Below are 26,124 nucleotides of genomic sequence, written 5' to 3'. Positions count from 1 at the left end.
CTGGGTTTTTTTTGTTATGGGGTGAGGCCACAACATTAGTAACAAACAGAATTTCCCGAGGATGAGGCCCCAGAAATCAGGATTTTAAAAAGATTCCCAGGTGATTCTAATGTGCAGCCAAGGTTGAGAACCACTGGCCTAGACAATGTTGAAAATTTTATCATCTCTTTCTATTCCTAGCATTGGAATTAACTGGTCTCTTTGTAGCTGATTGGTCTTAAGAGTGCTTAAGTTGAGACATATGTGTTATCGAGGCAGAATTTAAACTGTGGACATCACACAAGCTAGTCTAGGGGCCATTCTGAAATAAGGTAGAAAGTGATGAGGTGTATGTTTATAAGGCATATTAGAGCAGATGATAGAAAACCTTGAATATCAGGTGAAGTATTTTGAGCTTTATTTTAGAGGCATAGGTGAGCTACTAGGAGCTTACAAAAGAGAAATGTTTAGATGCATTACTTCATAGGAAACAGTATCCCTCTTTGTTGTATGCATATAGTTCTTACCATATGAATGCTTTAGACCAGTGATGGCGAACCTTTTGAGCTCGGCGTGTCAGCATTTTGAAAAACCCTAACTGAACTCTGGTGCCGTGTCACATATAGAAATGTTTTGATCTTTGCAACCATAGTAAAACAAAGATTTATATTTTTGATATTTATCTTAAATATTTAAATGCCATTTGACAAAGAAAAATCAACCAAAAAAATGAGTTCGCGTGTCACCTCTGACACGTGTGTCACAGGTTCGCCATCACTGCTCTAGACTCTGTTAACCTACACTTCTTCTCAAAGTGCTCTGAGGAGGTGAAACCACATAACTGAGCGGTATGTCCTTTATGGTCACAACAACTTAGTGCCTTAAATGCAAACCTCAATGCTACCTTTTACGAAACATTTCTTTTTTTTTAAATATTTTATTGATTTTTCACAGAGAAGAAGGGAGAGGGACAGAGAGTTAGAAACATCGATGAGAGAGAAACATCGATCAGCTGCCTCCTGCACGCCCTCCACTGGGGATGTGCCCACAACCAAGGTCATGCCCTTGACCGGAATCGAACCTGGGACCCTTCAGTCCACAGGCCGACGCTCTATCCACTGAGCCAAACCGGTTCGGCGAAACATTTCTTAACGAGAGGGAAGACTCCTAGGTAAGGGATTTCGGAATATCACCAAGTTGTTCTTTTGCAGGATTGGCTAGCAGGCTGAAAACAGGGCTTCTGATTAAAGGCCCCTTTGCCATGGCTGTAAAGAACAGAAAAAGTGGGTCTGGAATAGACCCGCCTTCGACTCACGGAGAAAGATGATGGGCCGACGCGCTATCCACTGAGCCAGACCGGCCAGGGCCGAATTTTCGTAGCCCTTTGTTTTATTCCAAGCCCTTGGACAGAAATCACTCCCACACACTCTATGTAGAACTTTTTTTTTTTTTTAATATATTTTATTGATTTTTTTACAGAGAGGAAGGGAGAGAGAGAGAGAGTTAGAAACATCGATCAGCTGCCTCCTGCACATCTCCTACGGGGGATGTGCTCGCAACCCAGGTACATGCCCTTGACCGGAATCAAACCTGGGACCTTTCAGTCCGCAGGCCAACGCTCTATCCACTGAGCCAAACCGGTTTCGGCTCTATGTAGAACTTTTATATCTCAAGCTTATACCCCTCGTTAGGCCTGATCTTGTTAAATGATGGCTGGATAGCCAGTGTATGGTAGTATTTCCCACCATGTACGCCACTAGTACACAACAGACACTAAAAAAACACACACACACAAACAAACTTTAGTTAATGCTCGGTCAGCAAAAATATAACGGAGCACAACATTTTGTAAATTGAACAATCTTGGGTGGCAGATGCACTGAGCTGGCAGATTTTCATGATCATTTCTTCAAAAAAATAAAAACGATCCCCAATTTTCTTTTTGCAGGCAGCTCCCAGCAGAATCGGAACTCTTCTCTCAGGTGATGGACATGTGGAAGGAGATCATGTTAAAAATTCAAAACAAGCTGAACGCCTTGGGAATAGCCATCTCCACGGGAGTCCTCGGGATCCTGAGAAACTGTAACGTCTCTCTCGAACGTATAAAGAAAAGTCTGGAGGTAACGCCGTCGAGGCCCTAGAGTGCAGAACCGTTCAGCTCACACCCTGCCATGTAACACACCACGCGGTCCCACCCCAGGGCAGGTTTTCGTTGTTGCTCTAGTTTCCCAATGGTATTTCCAACGCTCACCATCTGTAGGGCTCGTGCAAACACTAGAGAGAGCCCTAGCTGGTGTGGCTCAGTGGATAGAGCGTTGGCCTGCGGACTGAAGGGTCCCAGGTTCGATTCCGGTCAAGGGCACATGCCTGGGTTGCAGGCTCCATCCCCAGTCGGGGGCATGCAGGAGGCAGCCGATCAATGATTCTCTCTCATCATTGATGTTTCTATCTCTCTCTCTCTCCCTCTCCTTTCCTCTCTGAAATCAATACAAATATATTTTAAAAAAACAAACAGTATAGAGCAGTGGTGGCGAACCTTTGGAGCTTGGCGTGTCAGCATTTTGAAAAAGCCTAACTCAACTCTGGTGCCGTGTCACATACAGAAATTTTTTTATCTTTGCAACCGTAGTGAAACAAAGACTTATATTTTGGTATTTATTTTATATATTTAAATGCCATTTAACAAAGAAAAATCAACCCAAAAAAATGAGTTCGCGTGTCACCTCTGGCACGCGTGTCACAGGTTCGCCATCACTGGTAGAGAGAAAGGGAAGAGACGTGCGTGGACCAATCTAAATACCTTCAGCAAAGTCTCACATTTTTAAGTGCCTACCTGCACGCGCCCCCATCAGGGCCCTGGCCGGGGAGGAGCCTGCAACTGAGGATATATGCCCTTGACCGGAATCGAACCCGGGACCCCTCAGTCTGCAGGCCGACGCTCTATCCACTGAGCCACACTGGCCAGGGCACCTGCGGTTTTAACATTGTGGCTTTTGTGTGCCCATGGAGGCCCAACGGGATTCGTATCCTGATGACGCATATTCTGAATTGCACTTCTTTTGGTTCTGGACAGGACTACCTTGAAGTTAAAAGGATGATTTTCCCAAGATTCTACTTCCTTAGCAACGAGGAACTTCTCGCGATCCTGGCGGGGAGCAGCGACCCCGAGTCTGTGCAGGTGAGACCACTGTCCTCTGCTCCGCAGCGTTATCCCCAAAAGCCACTGGGGGGGTGTTGGGGGGGGTGCTCTGCTGCTGACGACGACGCTCCTTTCTGGTCCACAGCCCCACCTGGTGAAATGCTTTGAGAACATCAAGCAGCTGCTGATCTGGAAGCAGGAGGTCGGCCCTCCCACCGTGATAATGCTCATCTCCAACGAAGGGGAAGCCCTTTTGCTGCCCAAGTAGGACCTTTACGTTGCAAAACCTCCGCTTGGCGATTTCTGATGGATCTAGAAGTTGGCTAAGCAAACTACTTCTTTAAAAAAAAAACACATACTGCCCTCATTGGTTTGGCTCAGTGGATGGAGCGTCAGCCTGCGGACTGAAGGGTCCCAGGTTCGATTCCAGTCAAGGGCACATGTCTGGGTTGCAGGCTTGATCCCCAGTAGGGGACATGCAGGAGGCAGCCAATCCATGATTCTCTCTCATCATTGATGTTTCTATCTCTCTTTCCCTTTCCCTTTCTCTCTAAAATCAATAAAGATATATTACAAAAATAATAAAATAAATAAATACATACATACATACTTTTTATTGATTATAGAGAGAGGGAGAGAGAGAGAAACATCAACGATGAGAAAAACCATGGATCGGCTGCCTCCTGCACGCGCCCTACTGGGGATCGAGCCCACAACCCCGGCCTGTGCCCTGACCGGGAACCAAACCGTGACCTCCTGGTTCGTAGGTCAATGCTCAACCCCTGAGCCACACTGGCCAGGCAGCAAACTATTTCTTCAAAGATAATATGCTTGTCTGGAATCTTACCCTTCCGTGTCTGTATGGAGTAACAGGATCCTGAAAGCCAACGCGAGATTTTATTAGTTGAATACAGGCCGGAAGGGAACTCACTTGGGGTTGTTGGTGCTGCCCCTTCTGATTCTCTTTCCGTCGCACTGGTGCAGTCTGCCAGCCGTGGCCTGGGGCTCCTGGTGTGTGTGGTTTGAAAGAATGCTGTACCCCAGTCTTGTCATCCACCAAAACCCCTCTCTGGCCCCTGATCTAGGCTTAGTGTTTCAAAGATCCAGTGAGGAGGAATCCAAAATTGCTTTGTAATATAACCTATCTACTTTGTAAATTCGTACTTAACGGGACTGTTCATTTTGCAAATTTATGGTGTTGATGTCAGAATTTCCTAAAGCTAAGTGATATGTTTTGGGATGTTGTTTTTTATTTTTTTGCGTAGTTTGCCAAATTAAGATCTAGAAAAATAAAAGCTGTTACAGATTTAGAGTCCTTTGGCCGGTGAGTGGTTTGAGTAGAGGAGACTTCGTCTACAAGCTTGTCACAGGAATGAAACAGGAGTAAAGGTAACCCTCCACGTGGTTATTTCTTAAATTACAGGAAAATTCGTGTAAGAAATGCTGTGGAACAGTGGCTGGAAAATGTAGAGAAGAGCATGTTTGATGTGCTAAAGAAGTAAGTAGAATGGTCAGATCCTAATATATATATATGTGTGTGTGTGTGTGTGTGTGTGTATATGTGTGTGTATGTGTGTGTGTGTGTATATATATATATATATAGACTTGGTTAATTATCTACTAATCTAAGTGGGAACTAGACAGAGAAATGCATGAAGTGAAATCCTATTGGGTCATGTTGATAAACGTCGGCTTGAGGGTGTGACCACGGACAGCAGTCGGTATTTGTGTACTTTGAGATTCTTAAGGGTCTGAACACTGGCCGGATTGGCTGCTTCCCTGAGACCTGGTGCCCAGGAGGCCTCCGGGAACAGCCCCTTCACTTCTGGGCGTCTCTGTCCCATTTCTGCTCCCTGGCATTGTTTACTTGGTCTAGTCTTTTTTAAAATGTGTTTTTATTACTGATTTCAGAGAGGAAGGGAGAGGGAGAGAGAGAAACATCAATGATGAGAATCACTGACCAGCTGCCTCCTGCACGCCACCCCCCCCCCCACACACACACACACTGAGGATCGAGCCTGTAACCCAGGCATGTACCCTGACCGGGAATCGAATCGTGACCTCCTGGTTCATGGGTCGACGCTGAACCACTGAGCCACACCGGCTGGGCTACTTGGCTTAGTCTTTTTACTGTTCTCCTTTCTATAGTTTAATCTGTCATTGCAATAGAATAAAAGCAGAGAGAGCCTCAGTGTGTGCGCATCTAAATTGGACTAGAACAGTCTTTCTGCATTTCTAGCTCTTTACTGTTGGTTATGGGAAAGCCACTGGTTCTGAAGTTTTAACACACTGCGGACCGGTAGTTCCATTGCTAGCTTTACCCAGTGGCCGGATACGTCTCTATTGGACGAGGTCAAAAAACGTTTTACATCAATGTTAAAGGCATGCTTTACAATTAAATACCCGTTGCATTTTGAAGTTATGTATGACGTGCTCTTACAAGCTAATATCTTTTTAAAGTATGATATTTTGTAAAACACTGTGTACTATGGAACGAGAATTCTCATGATCCGTCCACAGGGTGTTAATATCAATATTTAGTAATATTATGCTAACACCACCACAGGCTTTCCAGAGGAGAGCAGGTTACCATTTACCTGCAGAAATAACCACTGGGCTTTCCTTTGCTCCACTTCTGACCCCTGGTGATGTGAGAAGACCGGGTCTCATTCCACGTGACGGGGGAGGGTGCTTCTTTTTGTAGGCAGGGAACCCCCAAAATGCATCTGGGCATTTGAGAGCCATGCAGGTTTCCAATGGCTGGTTAGACAATCTTATCCTTCGCTAATGATGATAGTTCTCTCTCTGTCTTTACAGTTTTTTGGGGTTTTTTTTTATAGTTTTTTTTTTTTAATGTCCTTTCCTTTCGATGTTGTCTAGGGTGACATATTTTGTTCAGTGTTGAAAAGCACAGATGCCAGTGAGCAGAAACTGTTGCTTCTAGTTTTATTGGGAAAGCTGCTCGCGATTCGCCTTCAGTTATGATGCTCAGGTTTCTGGAAACTGCGCCTTATCACCGTCTCTAATAATTAAAGATGTTCAGCTGCCTCAAATGACTTCTGTGAATCTACTGAGAAACTCAAATGCAGTTTCATCTTTAATTTGTGGATATTAGAAATTACATGCATACATTTCCTTAGGGTGAACTTTTCTTGATATTCTTATTCACTTTTGGGTCTACTTACTTTCTTAGGCAACTATGCAATCATGTCCTACTTTTTCCGTGCGTTTGCCAGTTTCTTTCTCTTTCTAACACCTGTTATATCTTTTGCTGTGTTGTTACATGCAAACCTTCTTAGTAGAGTGTACCTTCAGTCAGCACCTCGGTGTTGGCACCAGTTAATATTTTTTATTACATGCTATTTGTTGAATAGCTTGTCATAGCTGTTTCCATGATCAGAAGACATTCGTATCACAATGTTATTTTGAACATTTCTGTCTCGTGTTGTTGTTCCATGAATCAAGTATAAAAATGGATTTTGATTTTTTGCTTTTACTTTTATTCGTATCAAAGTGTTTGCTGTCCGTTCTGGTCGGTCGGGACGCCCCGAAGGTCACTCTCTGCCCCTGTTCAGTCTTGTGTGTACTTGGCCGCTCGTGCCCTTGGGTGGTACGGCCTGGATTCCTCTCCTCGTGCGTCCACTTGCGTGGGGCAAACATGAGGCGCCCCCTGTGCCTCCCTAGTTTGGGCAAAATCTATGTTCCTTTTACCGAAAGCCACAGCTTGGGACGGGTGGCCTCTCTCTGGTGTCTCCAGCCCTCACCAGGTTCCAGCGACTTTGTCCACTTCCCCCGTTGGGCCTGAGGGCGGTAACACTGCCCCTGTTGCTAGACCTGGTGTCCACCATCCCTGCGGGTCCCCTAACCCTGCCCTCACCCCTGAGGGTCCCTTTATTTTTATTTTTTTAAAATATTTTATTGATTTTTTATAGAGAAGAAGGGAGAGGGACAGAGAGTTAGAAACATCGATGAGAGAGACCGATCAGCTGCCTCCTGCACGCCCCCTACTGGGGATGTGCCCGCAACCCAGGTACGTGCCCTTGACCGGAATCGAACCCGGGACCTTTCAGTCCACAGGCCGACGCTCTATCCACTGAGCCAAACCGGTTCGGCCCCGAGGGTCCCTTTAAACTCTCTTCCGGAGACCCTTTGAATGTGCCATGTCCTGCCATTTCTTTATATTTATTTTGATCACCCTCACACTTGGACTCATGTCTGCCATGGTACGGTACAATTTCCAATGGGGCTTTGCGTTTGTCCCCATTGGAAACGTGCAGATGATGCTAACGAGGAATTTAAGGGATATGAAGTAGGCACGAATCAAGGCTCTCTGGGTGCTATTTGGACCCATACATATACCTAAAATTGGAACAAAACAAAACAAAAAAAAATCAGAGTTCCTGGAGGAAAGGCCCCCTGTGATCTTGTCCTATTTGCTCACTAACTGGCCGCGATCAATGACCAGGTGTAAGTAATGGAAATAAATTTTTCTGTTGACAGGTTTGTGAAGGAAGGGATCGAGGAATGGAGCCGCCAGCATTTTTCCAGCTGGGTGGTGTCTCACCCAGGGCAAGTGGTGCTCACCGTGGTAAGTCAGCGCTGCACCCATCTTCAGGGAGGGCCTGGGGGCCACACCACCAGGGAAGCGCAGATGTGGGGACGAGCCATCAGGCAGGGCACTCGTGTACGTCACTGACCCTGAAACGCATCTGGAAATAAGATATACAGATGGATGGACAGATGGACAGATAGGTGATAAAGCAAACACCCGCACAGCAAACAGTTAACTGTAGAATGCAGCTGGTGGGTGTTTGGAATTCATCTTATAATCCCTTTAAGTTTTCCAGTTTAAACTTTTCACAGTAAAATCTTGAATAAAAATAGGCCATGCATTATCTTCCTAGGGACACCACGCTCTTGTGCTGCCTCCGTTTTCTACTGTCATTAAAAAGTCACTGCAGCCCTAACTGGTTTGGCTCGGTGGATAGAGCATCAGCCTGCGGACTGAAGGGTCCCAGGTTCGATTCCCGTCAAGGGCATGTATCTTGGTTGCGGGCACATCCCCAGTAGGGGGTGTGCAGGAGGCAGCTGATCGATGTTTCTAGCTCTCTATCCCTCTCCCTTCCTCTCTGTAAAAAATAAAAATAAATAAATAAAAAGTCACTGCAAACTTAGTTGCTTAAAACAACACCCTTCATTATCTGACAGTTTTAAAAGGACAGCACGTCTCCCTGGGCTCCGATCGGGGTGTCAGCAGGGCTGCGGTCCTCTCTGGAGGCCCAGGGGAGCCCCACTTCTTGTCTTTTCCAGCTTTGGGGCCACCTGCCTTCCTGCCTGGGGCCCCGGCCTTCATGTTCAAGGCTAGCGATGCTGCATCTCTCTGACCATTCTTCTGTAGTCCGATCTCCCTCCAACAGGCAGAAAAAGGTCTCCAATTTTAAGGATACATGGATGGCATTGGATCCACTCGAGTAACTTACCGGCCTCTTCACATATCCCCCGCCATTAACTTCCGGGTCAATCTGCCATTAACCTAGTAGCCGCCGTAAAATAGCTCTGGTGTGTATGGGAAGAGTCAGTGGTTACAGACGACATGTGATAGAAATAGTACTTCTGAGTTCAACTGAGGAAACACCACTAGTGTCATCTTGGAAGGTTGCTGTCGTTATGACTTAACCTGGTGGTTAAGGATACATTTAGAAAGTATAAATATTGGTGATAAGTATACTTCCATTTATTAATGACTGAGTCCCCCCCCCCACACACACACACACACAAGCATTAATCAAAATTCAATCTTTAACTCTCACATACATACAAAGGAGTAAGCTCTCTTTTACTCACATGCAAATGCACTCATACATACACACACGCCACACATAGATGTGAGCATATTTGCTTTCATCTGTAGAATTGATGCTTCCGTTACCATGTTGACATTTTACCTTTGCAGAGCCAGATCATATTTTACAACGATTGCACCAGAAGTTTCATGAGTCCTGATCCGAGAGAAGGGCTGGAAAAGGCCCACGCGGATCTGAGACAGCACTTAGAGCAGATCGCAGAGCTGGTGGTGCTGGACACGAGCAACGCGCGGACGAAAGTGGTCCTGGGGGCACTGATCACCCTCTACGTTCACTGCAAAGACATCGTGAGCGACTTACTGCTTAAAAATATCTTCAGCGCCGAGGATTTCGAGTGGACAAGGTAAGTAGATCTCAACTGGAACTCTACATGAAATCATTTCTCACATGCACACCGCTTGGTAAATCAACTCTGTACCCCAAACTTTGTCAGACCTGAATTTTAATTTTCTGGAAGAATCCATATTGCCAAAATGTCCATACTACCCACAGCAATCTATACATTCAATTCAATCCCTATCAAAATTCCAATGGTATTTTTCCCAGAAATGGGAACTAGCGGGGGGGGGGGGCAGAAATCCTGAAATTTGTATGGAACCACAAAAGACCACCAGTAGCCAAACCCGTTTTAAGAAAAAAACACAAAGTTGGAGGCATCACAGTTCCTGATTTCAAACTACATCACAAAGCTGTCGTAATCAGAACAGTATGCTATTGGCATCAAAACAGACACATGGATCAATGGGACAGAATAAAGAGTCCAGAAATAAACCTACACACATGGACAATCTACAACAAAAGAGCCAATAATATATCTCTTCAATAAATGGTGTTGGGAAAACGGAAAGGCTATATGCAAAGAATGAAACGGACCACTGTCTTATAAACAAGAATTAATGCAAAATGAACGAAAGACTTGAATGGAAGACTTGAAACCATAAAATCCCTAGAAGAAAACATGGGTGGTAAGCTTCTTGACATCAGTCTTGGCGATCTGACTCCAAAAGCAAAGGCAAATATATTGTTATTGATGGCAGAGTGGAAGGGAGAGGGAGAGAGACACATCAATGATGAGAGGGAATCATTGATCGGCTGCCTCCTGCACGGCCCACACTGAGGCTTGAACCTGCCACCTGGGCAGGTGCCCTGACCAGGAATCGAACCATGACCTCCTGGTTCATAGGTTGACGCTCAACCACTGAGCCACGCCGGCCGGGCAAAATACAATTTATAAAAATAATTAGGACAAATGGCATTTCTCTCAACTACATTCACATAAGGATGTTACAATTAACAATGTCTTGAGCCATATTCTTATTTGAAACCATAATAAGCTTCATAGGGCTGATATTTCTATAAATCCTCCGTTTATCTGACAGCATGATGCAGCAAGGCCGTTTTTCCTCCAGGGACGAACATTCATGTGTATAGTCTTCTGAGCTCTCATTTCAGTGGCTGATACAGTCATTATGAATTTTCCATCGCTTTTCATTTGTTTTAATGTTTTGATTTCTGTTTTCAACCAATATTTTATTTGTAATCTTTATTATGTTTCCGCATTTGAAACAACAACAACAGCAACACAAGCTAAAAGCAATTTTGCCCCGCTAACATGAGCTTTGAAAATATTGTTTTCAGACATCTGCAGTATAAATGGAACGAAAAACAGATGTTGTGCTACGTCTCCCAAGGCGATGCCAGGTTCACGTACGGCTACGAGTACTTGGGCTGCACGCCGAGGCTGGTCGTCACGCCTCTCACCAACAGATGCTGGCTGGCTCTCACCGGGGCGCTGCACCTGAACATGGGGGGCTGCCCCTCGGGCCCCAACGGCACGGGGAAAACGGAGAGTGTCAAAGACCTGGCCAAAGTAAGTGGTTCTGCATCCAGAATAGGACTTCCTTTGAGTCCTCAACTTGAACGGCACCGGACACGGACACCATCTCTGTGAAGAGGTTCCTCACCGTTGAACGAGCCCATTCGGTCGTTCAGACCACGCACCGGTTCATTTCCGAGCGGCTGTTCTGTGTGGGGAGCTGGGAGCTCAGTAAGTCCACGTGTGCTCCGCATCTGCTTGGAAAGCCGTTGGACCAGCCGGCTGACATGCAAATGGTGGTTGTATTCCCCTTTTCCCTTCTTGTAGGGGCGATCCATTTATTTTGAGCCCCGTACACAGATTTTTGCCTGGTCTTGGTGATTTGTGTGTGTGTGTGTGTGTGTGTGTGTGTGTGTGTGTGAGAGAGAGAGAGAGAGAGAGAGAGAAGCAGGCACAAGAGACAGAAGCACCTGATAAAGCCGGTTATGTCACTGGAATGCTGTTTCCTTAGTTTATATTTGTTGGTGTGTTTAAAAAATGACCTTAATGCTCCCATGTGCTAATCGAACTGTCATGGCATATGAGCATTTCTGCTCAGTTCAGTTTTGTGAGTTTTAAAATTTGGTGTGTAACTAATCTTTAATCGCAAAAGTTTTCGCAAAAGAAGACATTCATTACTCCGGCAGTTTTAACCTTAGTTGTTTTGTGTCGTCGTTGAAGAACTATATTAAAATAACATTTTTGTTTCGCAGTCCTTAGGTAAGCACTGTGTTGTCTTCAGCTGCTTCGAGGATCTGGATTATAAGGTAAAGCTTATATACTCAGGTAAAAATATTATGCAAATGAAAGAAATAATTCCTTGGGGATTGAGAGGACAAGAAAAAATGCCTTAGAGATGTATTAAGTATTAATAGAACTATATATGCTATGAATAATTTAAACTAATAGAATAGAAACTTAGAATGCAATATAAACTTAACACATTATACAGTTTGCCTTTATTCAGCTGAACTACTTCTTAAGATTGTGTTTTGCAAACTTTTTGATGGAGATATTTCCAAACAAAATCTAATATGGAATATAAATATAAATATAAAACAAATGAAGAGTACTGATCTACTCATATAAATTTCTTTTATGTGTTCTAATCCTATACATTAACTTACTGACAAGGTAAATCGTTAAGAACAATGAGGCAGTTCTAATGAACACAAGACTTTGAATCAGAGTTTATATGGATGATTACAACTTTCTATCAGCCCGTTTGTTTTGTTTGCGCATTATGTAAGACATATCTCAGAACCTGGGATATTTATTAAAAGTTTACGTGCCTGTCGCAAATTTACTCGGAGCTGTAACGCATGTTATCGCGGTATGGCAAGTCCCAGTCTTTTACGTTCGATTGCTGTCATTTATTTGCAGTTCAAAGCACGTCACCTCTGAGATCCTGCATTTCCAGTCTGTGTTCACTCCGCTTATAAAAAAAAAAATCAGTAAATAAGCTGATTGAGTGATTATCGTGACTTGTACCAAGTAGAGTGCACCTTCCAGTGGGGCCCAGAGGACTAGGGGGGGGTGAGCTGCTGAGCAAAGCTTAAGGGGGAGCCAAGAAATTCAGTAATCAAGATAAATAATAGTTTAATGCAGTCGTTTTAAGAATGAAAATTAATATCCACCCCCCCCCCCCCCATGATAAACCCGGTATCAGGCATTTAAAGACAGTTCTGATTCCTACAGTGGGAGGAGGGGAGCCACTTCGGTGTCCTGGGCCTGAGCCACTCCCTCGGGCTCCCTCATCCCCTCTTCCCCCCCTCACCCCCTCTGCCTCCCTCTCTCTAACACCTGGCAGAAGCTCCCCAAGGGCCCCAGATGCTGTTTGGTCTGACCGTGGTTCTGTCTTGTCTTGTTTAGCTGCCGGCACTTACAGATCAATAGATGTCGATCCCAGAACACCGGCCATCTGGCCGCCCTGGGCTGGCGCCATCACAGGTGGCACAAGCTGAGTGGCAGTGGGCGCTTTAGCTGGGCCCCCCCTCTCTGGCCTGCTCACTGGCTCCCCTCCCCCAGCAGCAGCCCACCCTTAGCCCTGAGTCTTGTCCTAACCGAGGAAAAGGAGCCCCTTCCTTCAGGCACTCGGCCACCGTCTGCAGGAACATTGCCCCAAAGACCTTAACAGGGGAGCAGGGCTCTGTCTGGAACAGTGATGGCGAACCTATGAACTCATTTTTTTGGTTGATTTTTCTTTGTTCAATGGCATTTAAATATATAAAATAAATATCAAAAATATAAATCTTTGTTTTACTACGGTTGCAAAGATCAAAAAATGTCTATACGTGACACGGCACCAGAGTTAAGTTAGGGTTTTTGGAAATGCTGACACGCCGAGCTCAAAAGGTTCGCCATCACTGGTCTGGAACGAGGCCCTGGGAGCCCGGGCTGTGCAGTGAGGGTCGCCATGGCCCCGCCTCGAGGGTCCCAGTCGGCATCAGAGTTGGCTACTGCGTGTTTAGGCTTCAGAGATGGGGCAGTTGACTTGCCCAACAGTTGGCAGACTTAGACTTCACACAAAAAGCCTGCATCGGGGAAGACTTGCTGATGGTGTTTGCTTGGTTTGCGTGAATGGGAAGAAGATGCAAAAATGAATATCCTAGCCCTGACCGGTTTGGCTCAGTGGATAGAGCGTCGGTCTGCGGACTGAAGGGTCCCAGGTTCGATTCCGGTCAAGGGCATGTACCTTGGTTGCGGGCACATCCCCAGCAGGGGATATGCAAGAGGCAGCTGATTGATGTTTCTCTCTCATCAATGTTTCTAACTCTCTATCCTTCTCCCTTCCTCTCTGTAAAAAATCAATAAAATATATTTTTTAAAAAAATGAATATCCTAGTGAACATGTTCACCTGCGTAGTCATTGTCAATAATCTTTTTTTTTTTTTTTAAGATAATGGGAAGATTCTTCTTCGGACTAGTTCAGTCAGGAGCGTGGTTTTGTTTCGATGAATTCAATCAGATTGATGTGGAAATCCACTCGGTGATTGCCTCCCTGATCCAAACAATTAAGGCGGCTAAAGACAGCTACTCCGTCAGGTACCTGCCCCGTGGACTGCAAGCACGGTCCACGCTTACTGTTACTATTGTGAAGTCTTTTCTTCCACGGAAAGTGTTGGGTGTGGGTGGGCCACTTACCCATCATGTGTCTTTTGCTTGGCAGATAAAGTGAAAAAGTATTGGAGTGGAAATTTTCTCAGCGCCTTTTCATCTTATCACAGTGGTTCTCAACCTTCTGGCCCTTTAAATACAGTCCCTCAGGTTGTGACCCAACCATAAAATTATTTTCGTTGCTACTTCATCACTGTCATGTTGCTACCGTGATGAATCGTTGTGTAAATATCTGATATGCAGGATGGTCTTAGGCGACCCCTGTGAAAGGGTCATTTGAACGCCAAAGGGGTCTCGACGCTGTCATATGTTTCATTTGAAGAAACGCAAGGTTTTTTTTTTCCCGCTGTAATTCTACATCTTTTTACAAAGCCAATTCTGCTGGCGACACAGCCAAGCCCCCTCTTACTCCGTGACTCTGGGTTAATATACTTGAATGGAAAAGTCCTGTAACAGTGATATCTGTATGTTAGATTGCTGATGCTTCCTAATCCAAACGAAAATGGTTTCCTCTCCAGGTACTTTCAGGAACTTGCATGATTCCCTTGGTGGGCACAGCTGGGTGTGTGGGTTTAAAACGCCTCTGACAATCTAACATTTCTCACGCGAGCTAGGGGACATCCGCTTCCAACTTGACTTTCCAGGGCTTCATCCAAACTGCTAGAGCCACTGTCATGCAGCCTCACACGTTTGTGGATAGAAGTGGGGGCCACGGTGACCCACGTTGCACCCCTTCCTTGCCATAGCCCAGCCTCGCTCGGTCTTTCTCAGCTGTGACCTCCTGGTTCACAGGTCGGTGCTCAACCCCTGAGCCACGCCGGCCGGGCGCAGTTGTGGTCTTCACGTACTTGGGCCTAGAGCTCTCTTCGTGATGCCTCCTGTCATGTCCTGTAGGTTTGAACTGGAAGGAAAGAAGATTCGTATCAACCTGTCGTGTGCAGTGTTCATCACCGTGAATTACGGGTAAGCGTCAGTGCATGTGTCGCCGGCGTGGGCCCACCTCCTGAGGTCTAGCCATCGGGGGAGTGGTCCGGCACCGCGTGGCTGCCATTCTAGGGTGCTTCCCAGCAATGGCGTTTCCCCTCCACGGGCAGCCAGGCGGCCAGGAAAGCGTCGGCAGTGTGGTGCAAAGCTGGGGAGAGGAGCAGAAGGAACGAGAAGGCAGGGTGGAGGCCGCAGGGTCGATCAGTCTCTGCTCCTGGAAGGTGATGGTGATGGTGCGGGTGACCGTGGGAGGAGGCCCCGGGAGACACGAGCATAGAGGAGGAAGCTCTGTGAGATGAAAAGTCGGACAGGAACTACGTCCTAAGCTTGTTCTCCGATAAAGATCACATAGATCGCCAGTGGGATTCTTGGGGGGAAGTTACATCATGTGGCGACGCGTGTGGAAACCCGCAAAGGGGTGTTTCGTGCCCTGTTTCTCTTGCCCTCTTCAGGAACAAGGGTCACGTGGGTCTCCCCAACACTTTAAAGTCCCTCTTCCGCCCGGTGGCCATGGTGGTGCCCCACTACGAAATGATCGCCGAGATCAGCCTGTTGGCGGTCGGCTTCCAGTCTGCAAAGTTGCTCTCCAGGAAGCTGGTGAACCTGTACGGACTGGCCAGCACGCAGCTCTCCCAGCAGGTAACGCATGCACGCTTTCCTCGCGGGAAGCTGATGAGGCAACGCTTGTCTGGTGGGGGCCCAGGGGGGGGACCTGGGGACTGGGCGGCGCTAGAATTCCCGTCAGCACCTCAAGTCCACGTCCCAGCAGGGATGGGAGGCGGTGTATCAGGTCGGCCAAGGTTCCAGACCTTCCCTCCCAGATCTGGGGAGAGTGACTGAGTGTCTGCTATTTTATTTAATTTCATTTCATTTATCATTTTTTAATTTTTTTAAAAATTTTGTTTATTTTTATTTTGTTATTTTATTTTATTTATTTTATTTTATTTATTTATATTCATTCATTCATTCATTCATTCCTCATCCAAGGTTATTTTTCCATTGATTTTTAGAGAGTGGAAGAGAGAGGGAAAGACAGACAGAATTATCGATGTGAGATAAACACATTGATTGGCTGCCTCCCGCACACGCCCCGACCAGGGCTGGGGATCGAGCCTGCAACCGAGGCACCTGCCCTTGACCAGAACCGAACCCGGGACCCTTCAGTCGGCGGGCTAGCGCTCTATCCACTGAGCCACACCGGCCAGGGCTCAGGCCCATGTTTAGTACCTTGAATACTTGTGCACTGTCCTTTGAGAAGGAGACCTTTAGGAGCACCCGTTTGGGGGAGAACTGAGAGCCTCAGAAGCAAAATGGAGTTCACATCACTGATTCTCTTCACAGCAGCGATGATCAGCGACTTAACTGTGTGCCCTTTGCATTCTTATCGCCAACTTCTTTCATTTTCCTTCCAAAACTTCAATCATTCCAATATTTTCGTGTTTGATAGGATCATTATAATTTTGGCCTGAGGGCCCTGAAGACAATTATAATGATGGCAGCAAAGAAGCGGAAGTTTAAAAGGTCAGTTGAATTTGGAATTGTTAGGTCCCTGGGAATGACACAGCGCCGGGCAGATAACCGGGGTGGGACCCATTCTCTACCGTAAAGCAAGAACTTTTCCGGGAAAAGATGTGGAAAAGGGGTCAGGTTACTCCCTCGGACCCCAGCCGTGAAGCCTGGAACGCTGTCGCTCTCCTAGAGACGCTTAATAAATCGTAATGTTATTTTCCCTCAGCTGTTCATTAGCCGGAATTCATTTCTGTTATTTGCAGCTACGAAAAAAAAAAAAACACACACACACACACAAATAAAAACAACAATCCTCTACGATTGTTGCAGCGCCCATCCCTGAATCGGTGACTGCGAATGACATGACCCTGACTTTGCCGAGAAGTCAGAGCCCATCCCTGGAGCTGGGACCAGATAAACCTCATGCCAACCGCAGAGCTGGTCGGCCGGCCCGCGAGGGACAGGCGGGGAGGAGGTGGGGGTGGCCTCCGCGCCACAGGGACGCGAATGGTCCTGCCCGCCGGCAGCACACGCTCGCTCACCCGTTCTTTCTGTTCGTTTTTCCGTCCTTCAAGCAACACCAGCGACGGCCTCTCTGAAGCCGAGGAGACGCTGATCATCATCGAAGCCGTGAGAGAAGCCAGTCTGCCCACGTGCACCGCCAGCGACGTCCTCCCTTTTGAGAACATCATCCGAGACACTTTCCCCGAAGCCACCGTTTCTCCAGTCAGCCAGGCTGCCCTGGAGGTAAGAAGGCCTCTGGGGAACTCGCACACACGATTTCGAGGTGGAGGGTCGAGATAAGGAATGAGCCGTCGATGAATCGCTCTATTCGTGTTGTTATGCTGGGGGGGGTGCGGGCAGAAATACTTGGAGATCTATGTCTCCCCTTTGGGGGGTGGGCAAGAGCTTTCACTGCACTGTGGCCGGGAAGGAGGAGGAGCTGGGAGGAAGGCTCCTATGCATTTTGTTTGCTCCAAGCAGGCCCCCCACTCCCCCTTCTCTCCCCCCGCTCCGCTGACCCCCAGGCCAGGGCAAGGACTACTTGTCTCTCCCTCCAGCCCTGCTGAGCGTTCTGCGCCTCCTTCAGCTCCTGCTCTGTCCCATGCAGGAGTGTGAGGAACGAGAAAGAAAGTAGGCAAGGTTGACCAGAAAGACAGATAAAATTGTCCTTTTTTTTCCCCCTGAAGACATAGTTACCAATTACATCCACAGTGAAAGAACCACTTTAGAAGGAGGCATAGCTGCCCTTACAGTTTCTCTGTTGAAATATTAAGTATCTTTCTGAGCTACAGCCACTTTTCCTGGGATGTTTTAGCGCAAGCATGTCCAACTCGCGGCCGGCGGGCCGCATGCATGTGTTGATGTATGACCACATCAGATTTGCAATTTTTTAAAAAATTTCCCTTGTTCGCCCTGGTCCGTTTGGCTCAGTGGATAGACCTTATGTGAAAGGTCCCGGGTTCGATTCCGGTCAAGGGCATGTACCTTGGTTGCGGGCACATCCCTAGTAGGAGGCGTGCAGGAGGCAGCTGATCGATGTTTCTCTCTCATCAATGTTTCTAACCCTCTATCACTCTCACTTCCTCCCTGTAAAAAATCAATTAAAAAAAATTTCCCTTGTTCTCTTCGAATATTTTGAACATTGAAACATTAAAATAATCATTAGAAAATTGGAAACCTACCTTAATGGTAGTTAGAATTACACTAAGATGTAGGATCATGTACATTGTCTTTTTGACTGTAGGATAAACACTTGTTCTGTGGTTACAGCTAGTTCTTAAACATATCTTAAAGCATGAGTTCTAAATATAGGGAGGATCTGTGGATCTGCTACTGGAGTCTCTGAATATAAAATTTGGATGTATTGCTCAGCCTGTGTTGCTCAGTGGTTGAGCATCGAGCTATGAACCAGGAGGTCACAGTTCGATTCCTGGTCAGAGCACATACCCAGGTTGCAGGCGCCATCCCCAGGGTGGGATATGTAAGAGGCAGCCGGTCAGTGATTCTCTCTCATCATTGATGTTTCTATCTCTCCCTCTCCCTGCCTCTCTGAAATCAATAAAAGTGTATTTTTAAAAAAATTGGATATATTGTATTTTGGGTAGAAAATAAGTTCTCATTATTCTCAGGTTGGTGAACTAAAAATTTAAGAACTATTATAGTACAGTATTTGGTGCCTACTTAAGAGAGACTTTTTTAGGATTACATACCAAGAGTTCGATTTGCATTGCATTTTAAATTAATGTATTTCTTTTTTTTTTAGAAAGTAGTAGCTCTTGCGACACAGTTGTTGGGCTTACAGCAATGGCCAGCTCAGAAGGAGAAAATCATACAGTTTCATAACCAGCTGCAGGTAAGTGTAGAATGGCCTGGTAGCAGTTCTTTGCCTGAATTTTAAAATGCCTGGTGCTGGAGAACACAATATGAAGTTACAAAAGAGAGCTATTGCCACGCTCTTCAAAGTAAAGTGGTTTATTGATTAACTCTTCACCTAGACTTTGTTTGATCCTTCACTGTAACTCCCAACAAATTAATCTTTTCCGCCTTCATCCCCTTAATGCACAATTGTAAAAAAATCCTGCAAGCGTGGTGTGAAATGTTCCGCATGCCATTCTTCTTCCTTCTCTGAATTGCCTGTTCTCTACGAATGAACCATTTGGGAAAACGTCAGGCTATGCATTTCTCTGATGACTAGCACAATTGTACTTCCTTTTATAGGTTTACTAGAGGCCCGGTGCACAAAATTCATGCAAGGGTAGGCCCTGGCAGCCCCGGCTTCATCCGGAAGGTCGTCCGGACGGTCGTTCCACAGTTTGGCCATTCGGTCGATTTGCATATTACGCTTTTATTATTATAGATAGATTAGCCTTTTGGGCTAATATGGAAAGAATAATCAGAACTCAAAAGAGAGAGAAAACGGAGCCAAGGAAAGCCCAGATAAATTTCACTACAGAAGCCAATTGTAGAGAAAGGTACAGGAATAAAGGAGAATTGAAAAGTGAGAGCAACTGTTAAATATCAAGAATTGGAAATTACTATTTGAATTTTAAAATGAGATTTCTGGCCCTAGCTGGTTTGGCTCAGTGGGTAGAGCGTCAGTCTGCGGACTAGCAGCAGTCACCAACCGGTGGTCCCTGAGGTCCGAAAGGTTGGCGACCGCTGGACTGAAGGGGTTCCAGGTTCATTCTGGTCAAGGACACATGCCCTGGTTGTGGGCTCAATCCCCAGTAGGGGGCATGCAGGAGGCAGCTGATCAATGATTCTCTCTCATCATTGATGTTTCTCTCTCTCTCTCCCTCTCCCTTCCTCTCTGAAATCAATAAAAATACATTTAAAATAAAGAAATAAAATTAGATTTCTGGTGACTTTAACAATAAAATAAAACAACCCAGATTACAATAGATTGAACAATAATTTGAAGGAAGGGTTTGTGGATCTAGTTAGAGATGTGTTCATAAGTTAGAACCTTCAAGTTTCAGCTTAGTTGAACCATTCGTAAACCAAGCTTAAGCCCTAAATCTGCAATTTTGCTCTAGGCTTGTGTTGGCGTGATGTTAGTGGGCCCAACAGGTGGGGGAAAGACGACGGTCAGAAGAATTTTAGAAAGAGCGTTAACGCTTTTACCCATCGAAGAGCTAATACTACGGACTGAACTAACAAGCTCCATTTCACAGGTAAATATTCTACAAAATACAACGTTCCTCTGTGGGTTAAGATCGTATTTTATGCTTCAGTTACAGCTTCATGGTCTCTCTGCATAAGTTGTTCTGTACTTGTTAAATTTATTGATAGGAATTTTGTATTTAGGGAATCATTTGTAGTGAATGGGATTGTTTTTCATTTGAATCTCAAACTGGTCATTGCTAGTGTAAAGTAAAACGATTGACTTGTATGTTTATTGAATGCTGAGTCACCTTATTTAATGGAGTATTAGGTTCTAAGTTTTTAGATAATCAATTGAGTCATCTTCAAATGAATATAATTTTGTATCTTTCCTAATATTTATGTAACTTATATTCTTAACTTACTGCATTGATTTACCCTTCAAGACAATGTTAACTATAATATCTTATTTCTTACTTTATCTGGAATGCAGTTAATATTTATGCATTTAATATGTTTACTCTGGGTCTATGATACATATTCTTTATCGTACTTTGATATTATCATTCTTTAATAATACTTTTTTTTCAGTTCTTATTATACTTTGGTTTTTGACTCCTAGAATTTATGAAGTGATTTTAGCATCTGCTTTTTACATTTTAATTGGTTAATGTACTGAGCTATGTTGATAGATTTACTAATGTTAAATTGTCCTGGAATTCCTAGAATAACTCCTACTTTTCCATGATATATTTTTATTCCCTATAAAGGTAGACTCCAATACATAGCGTGTACTTCCGTTTCTTATATAAAGGGATATTATTTGTAATAGCCAGGATGTTTATGATTTGAGGATTATGGCTAATTTTCCTAACATCCATTTTTTATAGCTCCTTGGAAATTGCTACCTTTATAGTGAACCTTTCTTTGGAGTGAAAGATCTCTCCTAAAACCCTGTGGTCACAGCCGTGCAAACAATTAAATAATTTGTACTGATGCCGGAGGAATGAATGGGCCAGACTTCCCAGGCACGGGTGGGAGTGAGGCTCTTGCGATTATCTTCAGAAAAGGAATTTTCTGTAGATTTCACTGGCATAGAGTTACATTTCTCGGATTCCAAAGTCCCCTCCCCTTCAGCCAGGGTCCAGAGTATCCGTTCCATGTGGCAGCCGGTGTACTGCAGCATTCAGGCTGATTCAAGTCCATTGGTCCCTGCGTGGAGCCCCATGTGACCATGAACCCTGTGGGCCTGGGGGAGGGCATCCCTCCGCAGGAGTCCCAACAGGCCAAAGAGAGAGAAGAGACACTTCCTGGTTGGGGAGTTGATATGTTCAGGTTCCGCGTGCTTGCGGGGGGCCACGCCCGTGCGGACTCGCTTTCAGGTGCGATGGACAGGCAAGCAGGTAGGCACCTTCCCATGCCACCCAGACCCGGCTGGGCCTACGTCTGCCGTCTACCTGGCTTTCCCTTTTCCCCTTTCCTGTTCGGTAAGAACCAGGTTGGTAGGGTGGCATCCGGACTGTATGTAGTTAATGTCTTTAAAAACCCACCCTTGCCGAAACCCGTTTGGCTCAGTGGATAGAGCATCAGCCTGCGGACTGAAAGGTCCCGGGTTCGATTCCAGTCAAGGGCATGTACCTGGGTCGCGGGCACATCCCCAGTTGGAGGTGTGCAGGAGGCGGCTGATCGATGTTTCTCTCTCATCAATGTTTCTAACTCTCTATCTCTCTCCCTTCCTCTCTGTAAAAAATTAATAAAATATATTAAAAAATAAATAAAATAAAATAAAAACCCCCCCTGGATTTTTCTCAGATTCCAGGAAGAAAGGGAAAAGTGGATACTTGGGTTTTAAATCCCAAGGGTGTCACGGTTAGTGAACTGTATGGACAACTGGATCCTAATACCATGGAATGGACCGATGGATTGTTATCAGCAATCATTCGAAACTACGTATATTATAACAGTATAAGCTCTTCAAAGAAAGATAGCGATCTTGTACTAAAATCAAGAATCTCGGATTTAGCTAATGTAAGTGGAGCATGGAATGATTATTTTTATTTGACTATTGTGGGTTATTTCATTCTCTAAAGACTGATGTGAAAGCATCGTTACATACGTACTACGGTAAAAGTGAATATAAAAAGTATCATCACTCTAGCCGGTTTGGCTCCGCAGCTAGAACAGTGATGGTGAACCTATGACACGCGTGTCAGCGGTGACACGCGAACTCATTTTTTTGGTTGATTTTCCTTTGTTAAATAGCGTTTAAATATATAAAATAAATATCAAAAATATAAATCTTTGTTTTACTATGTTTGCAAAGATCAAAAAATGTCTATATGTGACACGGCACCAGAGTTAAGTTAGGGTTTTCCAAAATGCTGACACGCCGAGCTCAAAAGGTTCACCATCACTGGGCTAGAGCGTCAGCCTGCAGACCAAAGGGTCCCGGGTTGGATTCCAGTCAAGGGCAAATAACTTGGTTGCAGGCTCCTCCCCGGCCCAGGCCCTGGTCAGGGCTCATGCAAGAGGCAACCAATCGACGTGTCTCTCTCACACCAATGTTCCTGTCTTTTCCTCTCTCTTCCACTCTCTCTCTCAAAATCAATGGAATTTCTGCTTCCCCCTTCATGCTTTGCTGCACTATTTGAATATTACATAACAACATTGTATTATCTTTCGGGGTGCGGGGACTAAATGTTCTAAAAGGACATGACCTGTGGTCACAGCATTACTGTCCACTGCGATGGTCACGTGGAGGTCTTCTCAGCTACGGAACCTTCCGCCTTTTTTTATTTTTATCGCAAAAGAAAGCAGATTGACATATAGTCCATTTTCATGGGAACGGGTGGTCAGATGAAAACGTAAACATTATTGATCACTTATTTTAGGTTTTCCAACTTCGTGCCTTTAATACATCAGATATCAATGCTACTACGTTTAAGAAAGGGATGGAGAAAGAGGTGCAAGTTACCGAAAGTGAGAGTAAGTATGATGATTCAGTTTCATCTAGATGACGGACTAACCTAAGAGGGCAAGCTGACCCATTCTGAACTTCGTTTATGTATATTTTTTAAACATTTTTGATGCGTGCTATTGTTCTTGTGCTATTTTGTGTGTGTGTGTGTGTGTGTGTGTGTGCGCGCTCATTTGAAATGTGTGTCATTTTACCACGTTATCTTACAGCCCATGTGACTATGTTCCATAGATACCGGGGCTCACGTGGAGCCCTTTTGGTTTGCACCAAGTAGCTATTACCGGTAGAAGTTCACCGGGTGAGCAGCAGCCCGGCCCCACTGCAATACAGTGCCCCGAGTGGGCCCCACGCAGGCTGAACTCTCCCAGACCTGATCACGTGACCCAGGCCTGGTCATCTCCAATGCATCCGACACCCAGCGGACGCCGCGGTGCTGTGTGCCAGGGGACCGAGATGTGTAGTCAGTCCCTGCAGGACCCCGGCCACTGCTTCCATGCTCCCTGGTGATGTCCGGGCAGCAGCGCCCCCAGGAGGGCACTTACGTTCCAGACTTTGAAAGGGACCTCAGCTGCTGCTTCTGCTTCCTTAGAGCAGCGGTTCTCAACCTGCGGGTCGCGACCCCTTTGGGGGTCGAACGACCCTTCCACAGGGGTCTCCTAAGACCATCGGAAAACACATATATAATTACATGTTTTTGTGGTTAATCACTATGCTTTCATTATGTTCAATTTGTACCAATGAAAATACATCCTGCATATCAGATATTTACATGACGATTCATAACAGTAGCAACATGACAGTGATGAAGTAGCCACGAAAATAATGTTATGGTTGGGGGTCACCACAACATGAGGAACTGTATGAAAGGGTCGCGGCGTTAGGAAGGTTGAGAACCACTGCTCTAGTGTGTCCTCGGGCACCATTTTCCATCGTCATTAGGAGGCATTTTCTAAATGAGACAGAACATCGGAGGCTGGAATGGAAGTAGACTGGGATGGTCCCCCGGTCCACGCAGCATGTGTTTCTCTGCAGAGTTCGATTGGCAGTGGGTTGTCCTGGACGGTCCCGTGGACATCTTCTGGGTAGAAAGCCTGAACTCGATGCTGGATGACACTGGGACTCTGTGCCTCGCGAACAGCGAACGAATCACGTTAACTAACAAAATAAGAGTGATTTTTGAAGTGGACAGTCTCTCTCACGCCAGTCCCGCCACTGTCAGCCGGTGTGCAATGGTTTATATGGTAAGTCTTCAAAATCAAATTTCTTTATATACAAATATATATGTATGTATGTATGTATGTATATGTGTGTGTGTGTGTATATATGTGTATATATATATAGATAGATAGATAGATAGATAGATAGATAGATTGATTTCAGAAAGGAAGGGAGAGGGAGAGAGAGATGGAAACATCAATGATGAGAGAGCATCAATGATCAGCTTTCTCCTACACGCCCCCCACTGAGGCTCAAGTCCACAACCCAGGCATGTGCCCTGACAAGGAATTGAACCGTGACCTCCAGGTTCATAGGTTGATGTTCAACCACTGAGCCACGCCAACTGGGCCAAAATCAAATTTCTTTACAAAGAAAAGGTGCTGTTTAGGATAATAACCACTCACTATCTACAGCACTATTTTTATAGTTGAATATCTCTAGCTAGAGACTCACTTTTTTAAAAAAATTGTATTTTTATTGATTTAAGAGAGGAAGGGAGAGAGAGAGAGAGAGAGAGAGAGAGAGAGAGAGACATCAGTGATGAGAGAGAATCATTGATCGGCTGCCTCCTACATGCCCTACTCTAGGGATCAAGCCCGCAGCCTGGGCATGTGCCCTGACTGGGAATCGAACCGAGACCTCCTGGTTCACAGGTCGACATCAACCACTGAGCCACGCTAGCGGGGCTCTACAGCACTTTCTATGTGAGTGGTCCCAGTAGTTAAAAGTGTTGTGTCTTCTACCGGCTCCTGGCCTGAAAATGACTATGAATGTAGTTACCAGTTTTGTTAATACTACTCAGTAATTGGAACGTGGCTATTTTCCACAACTGTGAGTCAGGAGTGCCTTCAATAGTCGGGTGAGGCTGCTGGTGGGAAGCCTTTTCACACCCACCGCAGACTCTGAGGACTTGTGAAACGCATTCCCAGGAGATGGCGAAGAGACGGAAGACAACCAGATATAAGGGTCTCCCACGCATGAAATCCACGATTAGCCACTGTTCGCCCTTCTTCTGATCTGCATAACTCAATCTAATGAATGACGCTAGGGACGGTGCTGACTTCCTGGGGAAGCAGTGCCCTCACCACGTACGCATAGCCCAGCGCACCTCTCTACACATACACACACACACCCCCCCCCCCCCCGGGCCCCATGCTGTTGACTTGCAGGACTGCCATTAAGAATCACAAAGAGCCAAAACCGGGTTAGCTCAGTGGATAGAGCGTCGGCCTGCGGACTGAAGGGTCCCAGGTTCGATTCCGGTCAAGGGCATGTACCTTGGTTGCGGGCACATCCCCAGTGGGAGATGTGCAGGAGGCAGCTGATCGATGTTTCTCTGTCATCGATGTTTCTGGCTCTCTGTCTCTCTCCCTTGCTCTCTGTAAAAAATCAATAAAATATATTTAAAAAAAAAAAAAAAAGAATCACAAAGAACTACCCAGAGAAGGGTAGTTCCTTGGGCTTTTTTGATCACTTGCCTTTGAAGGAAGGATGGTTCTAAACCGCACTTGGCATTGGGGGATTAAAGAGGTAGAAAGTAGGCGGACACTGTCATTTACCTAAAATTATCTTGTGCGGTTCGTTGTCAGGATCCTGTTGATCTGGGATGGGAGCCTTACGTGAAGTCGTGGCTTGCGAAGACGTCTAAAATGATGAGTCCCTCAGGAGTGGATTGTCTTGAGTTCTTGATTAAAAATAGTGTCAAAGATGGGCTACAGTTTATAGAGAAACATCAGAAGTTTCAGCCATTTCCCGTCCAGAACATCACAATCGTTACAACGCTCTGCAGAATTCTGGACGCCTTCTTTGAATTCATGGGTAAAAATGGAGGCTTTGGACAATGTAAGTTTTTCCTCCCTAAGTCATACTAAGGATG

At 45.6% G+C, this 26,124-nt stretch overlaps 1 protein-coding gene across 1 annotated transcript in view; it reads left to right on the top strand.

Moving 5' to 3' along the window:
• The window catches only part of DNAH14 (dynein axonemal heavy chain 14), a 142,861-nt gene that overhangs the window by 40,838 nt on the left and 75,899 nt on the right, over window positions 1-26,124 (top strand). Inside the window, exons 22-40 of the mRNA XM_070401461.1 lie at window positions 1,928-2,099; window positions 3,053-3,157; window positions 3,264-3,382; window positions 4,542-4,616; window positions 7,619-7,706; window positions 9,072-9,325; window positions 10,621-10,852; window positions 11,551-11,604; window positions 13,737-13,882; window positions 14,849-14,917; window positions 15,391-15,577; window positions 16,386-16,459; window positions 17,023-17,194; window positions 18,714-18,803; window positions 19,987-20,124; window positions 21,866-22,081; window positions 22,945-23,038; window positions 24,063-24,271; window positions 25,838-26,090. Coding sequence (XP_070257562.1) covers window positions 1,928-2,099; window positions 3,053-3,157; window positions 3,264-3,382; window positions 4,542-4,616; window positions 7,619-7,706; window positions 9,072-9,325; window positions 10,621-10,852; window positions 11,551-11,604; window positions 13,737-13,882; window positions 14,849-14,917; window positions 15,391-15,577; window positions 16,386-16,459; window positions 17,023-17,194; window positions 18,714-18,803; window positions 19,987-20,124; window positions 21,866-22,081; window positions 22,945-23,038; window positions 24,063-24,271; window positions 25,838-26,090 — 2,747 coding nt within the window. The remainder of the gene's footprint in view (window positions 1-1,927; window positions 2,100-3,052; window positions 3,158-3,263; window positions 3,383-4,541; window positions 4,617-7,618; window positions 7,707-9,071; window positions 9,326-10,620; window positions 10,853-11,550; window positions 11,605-13,736; window positions 13,883-14,848; window positions 14,918-15,390; window positions 15,578-16,385; window positions 16,460-17,022; window positions 17,195-18,713; window positions 18,804-19,986; window positions 20,125-21,865; window positions 22,082-22,944; window positions 23,039-24,062; window positions 24,272-25,837; window positions 26,091-26,124) is intronic.

Source organism: Myotis yumanensis, unplaced genomic scaffold (genome assembly GCF_028538775.1).
Source record: "Myotis yumanensis isolate MYYU_CA2020_CCGP unplaced genomic scaffold, mMyoYum1.0.hap1 SCAF_22, whole genome shotgun sequence".
In the NCBI taxonomy this organism is placed as follows: domain Eukaryota; kingdom Metazoa; phylum Chordata; class Mammalia; order Chiroptera; family Vespertilionidae; genus Myotis; species Myotis yumanensis.
This window is presented reverse-complemented; position numbering and strand designations above follow the sequence as displayed.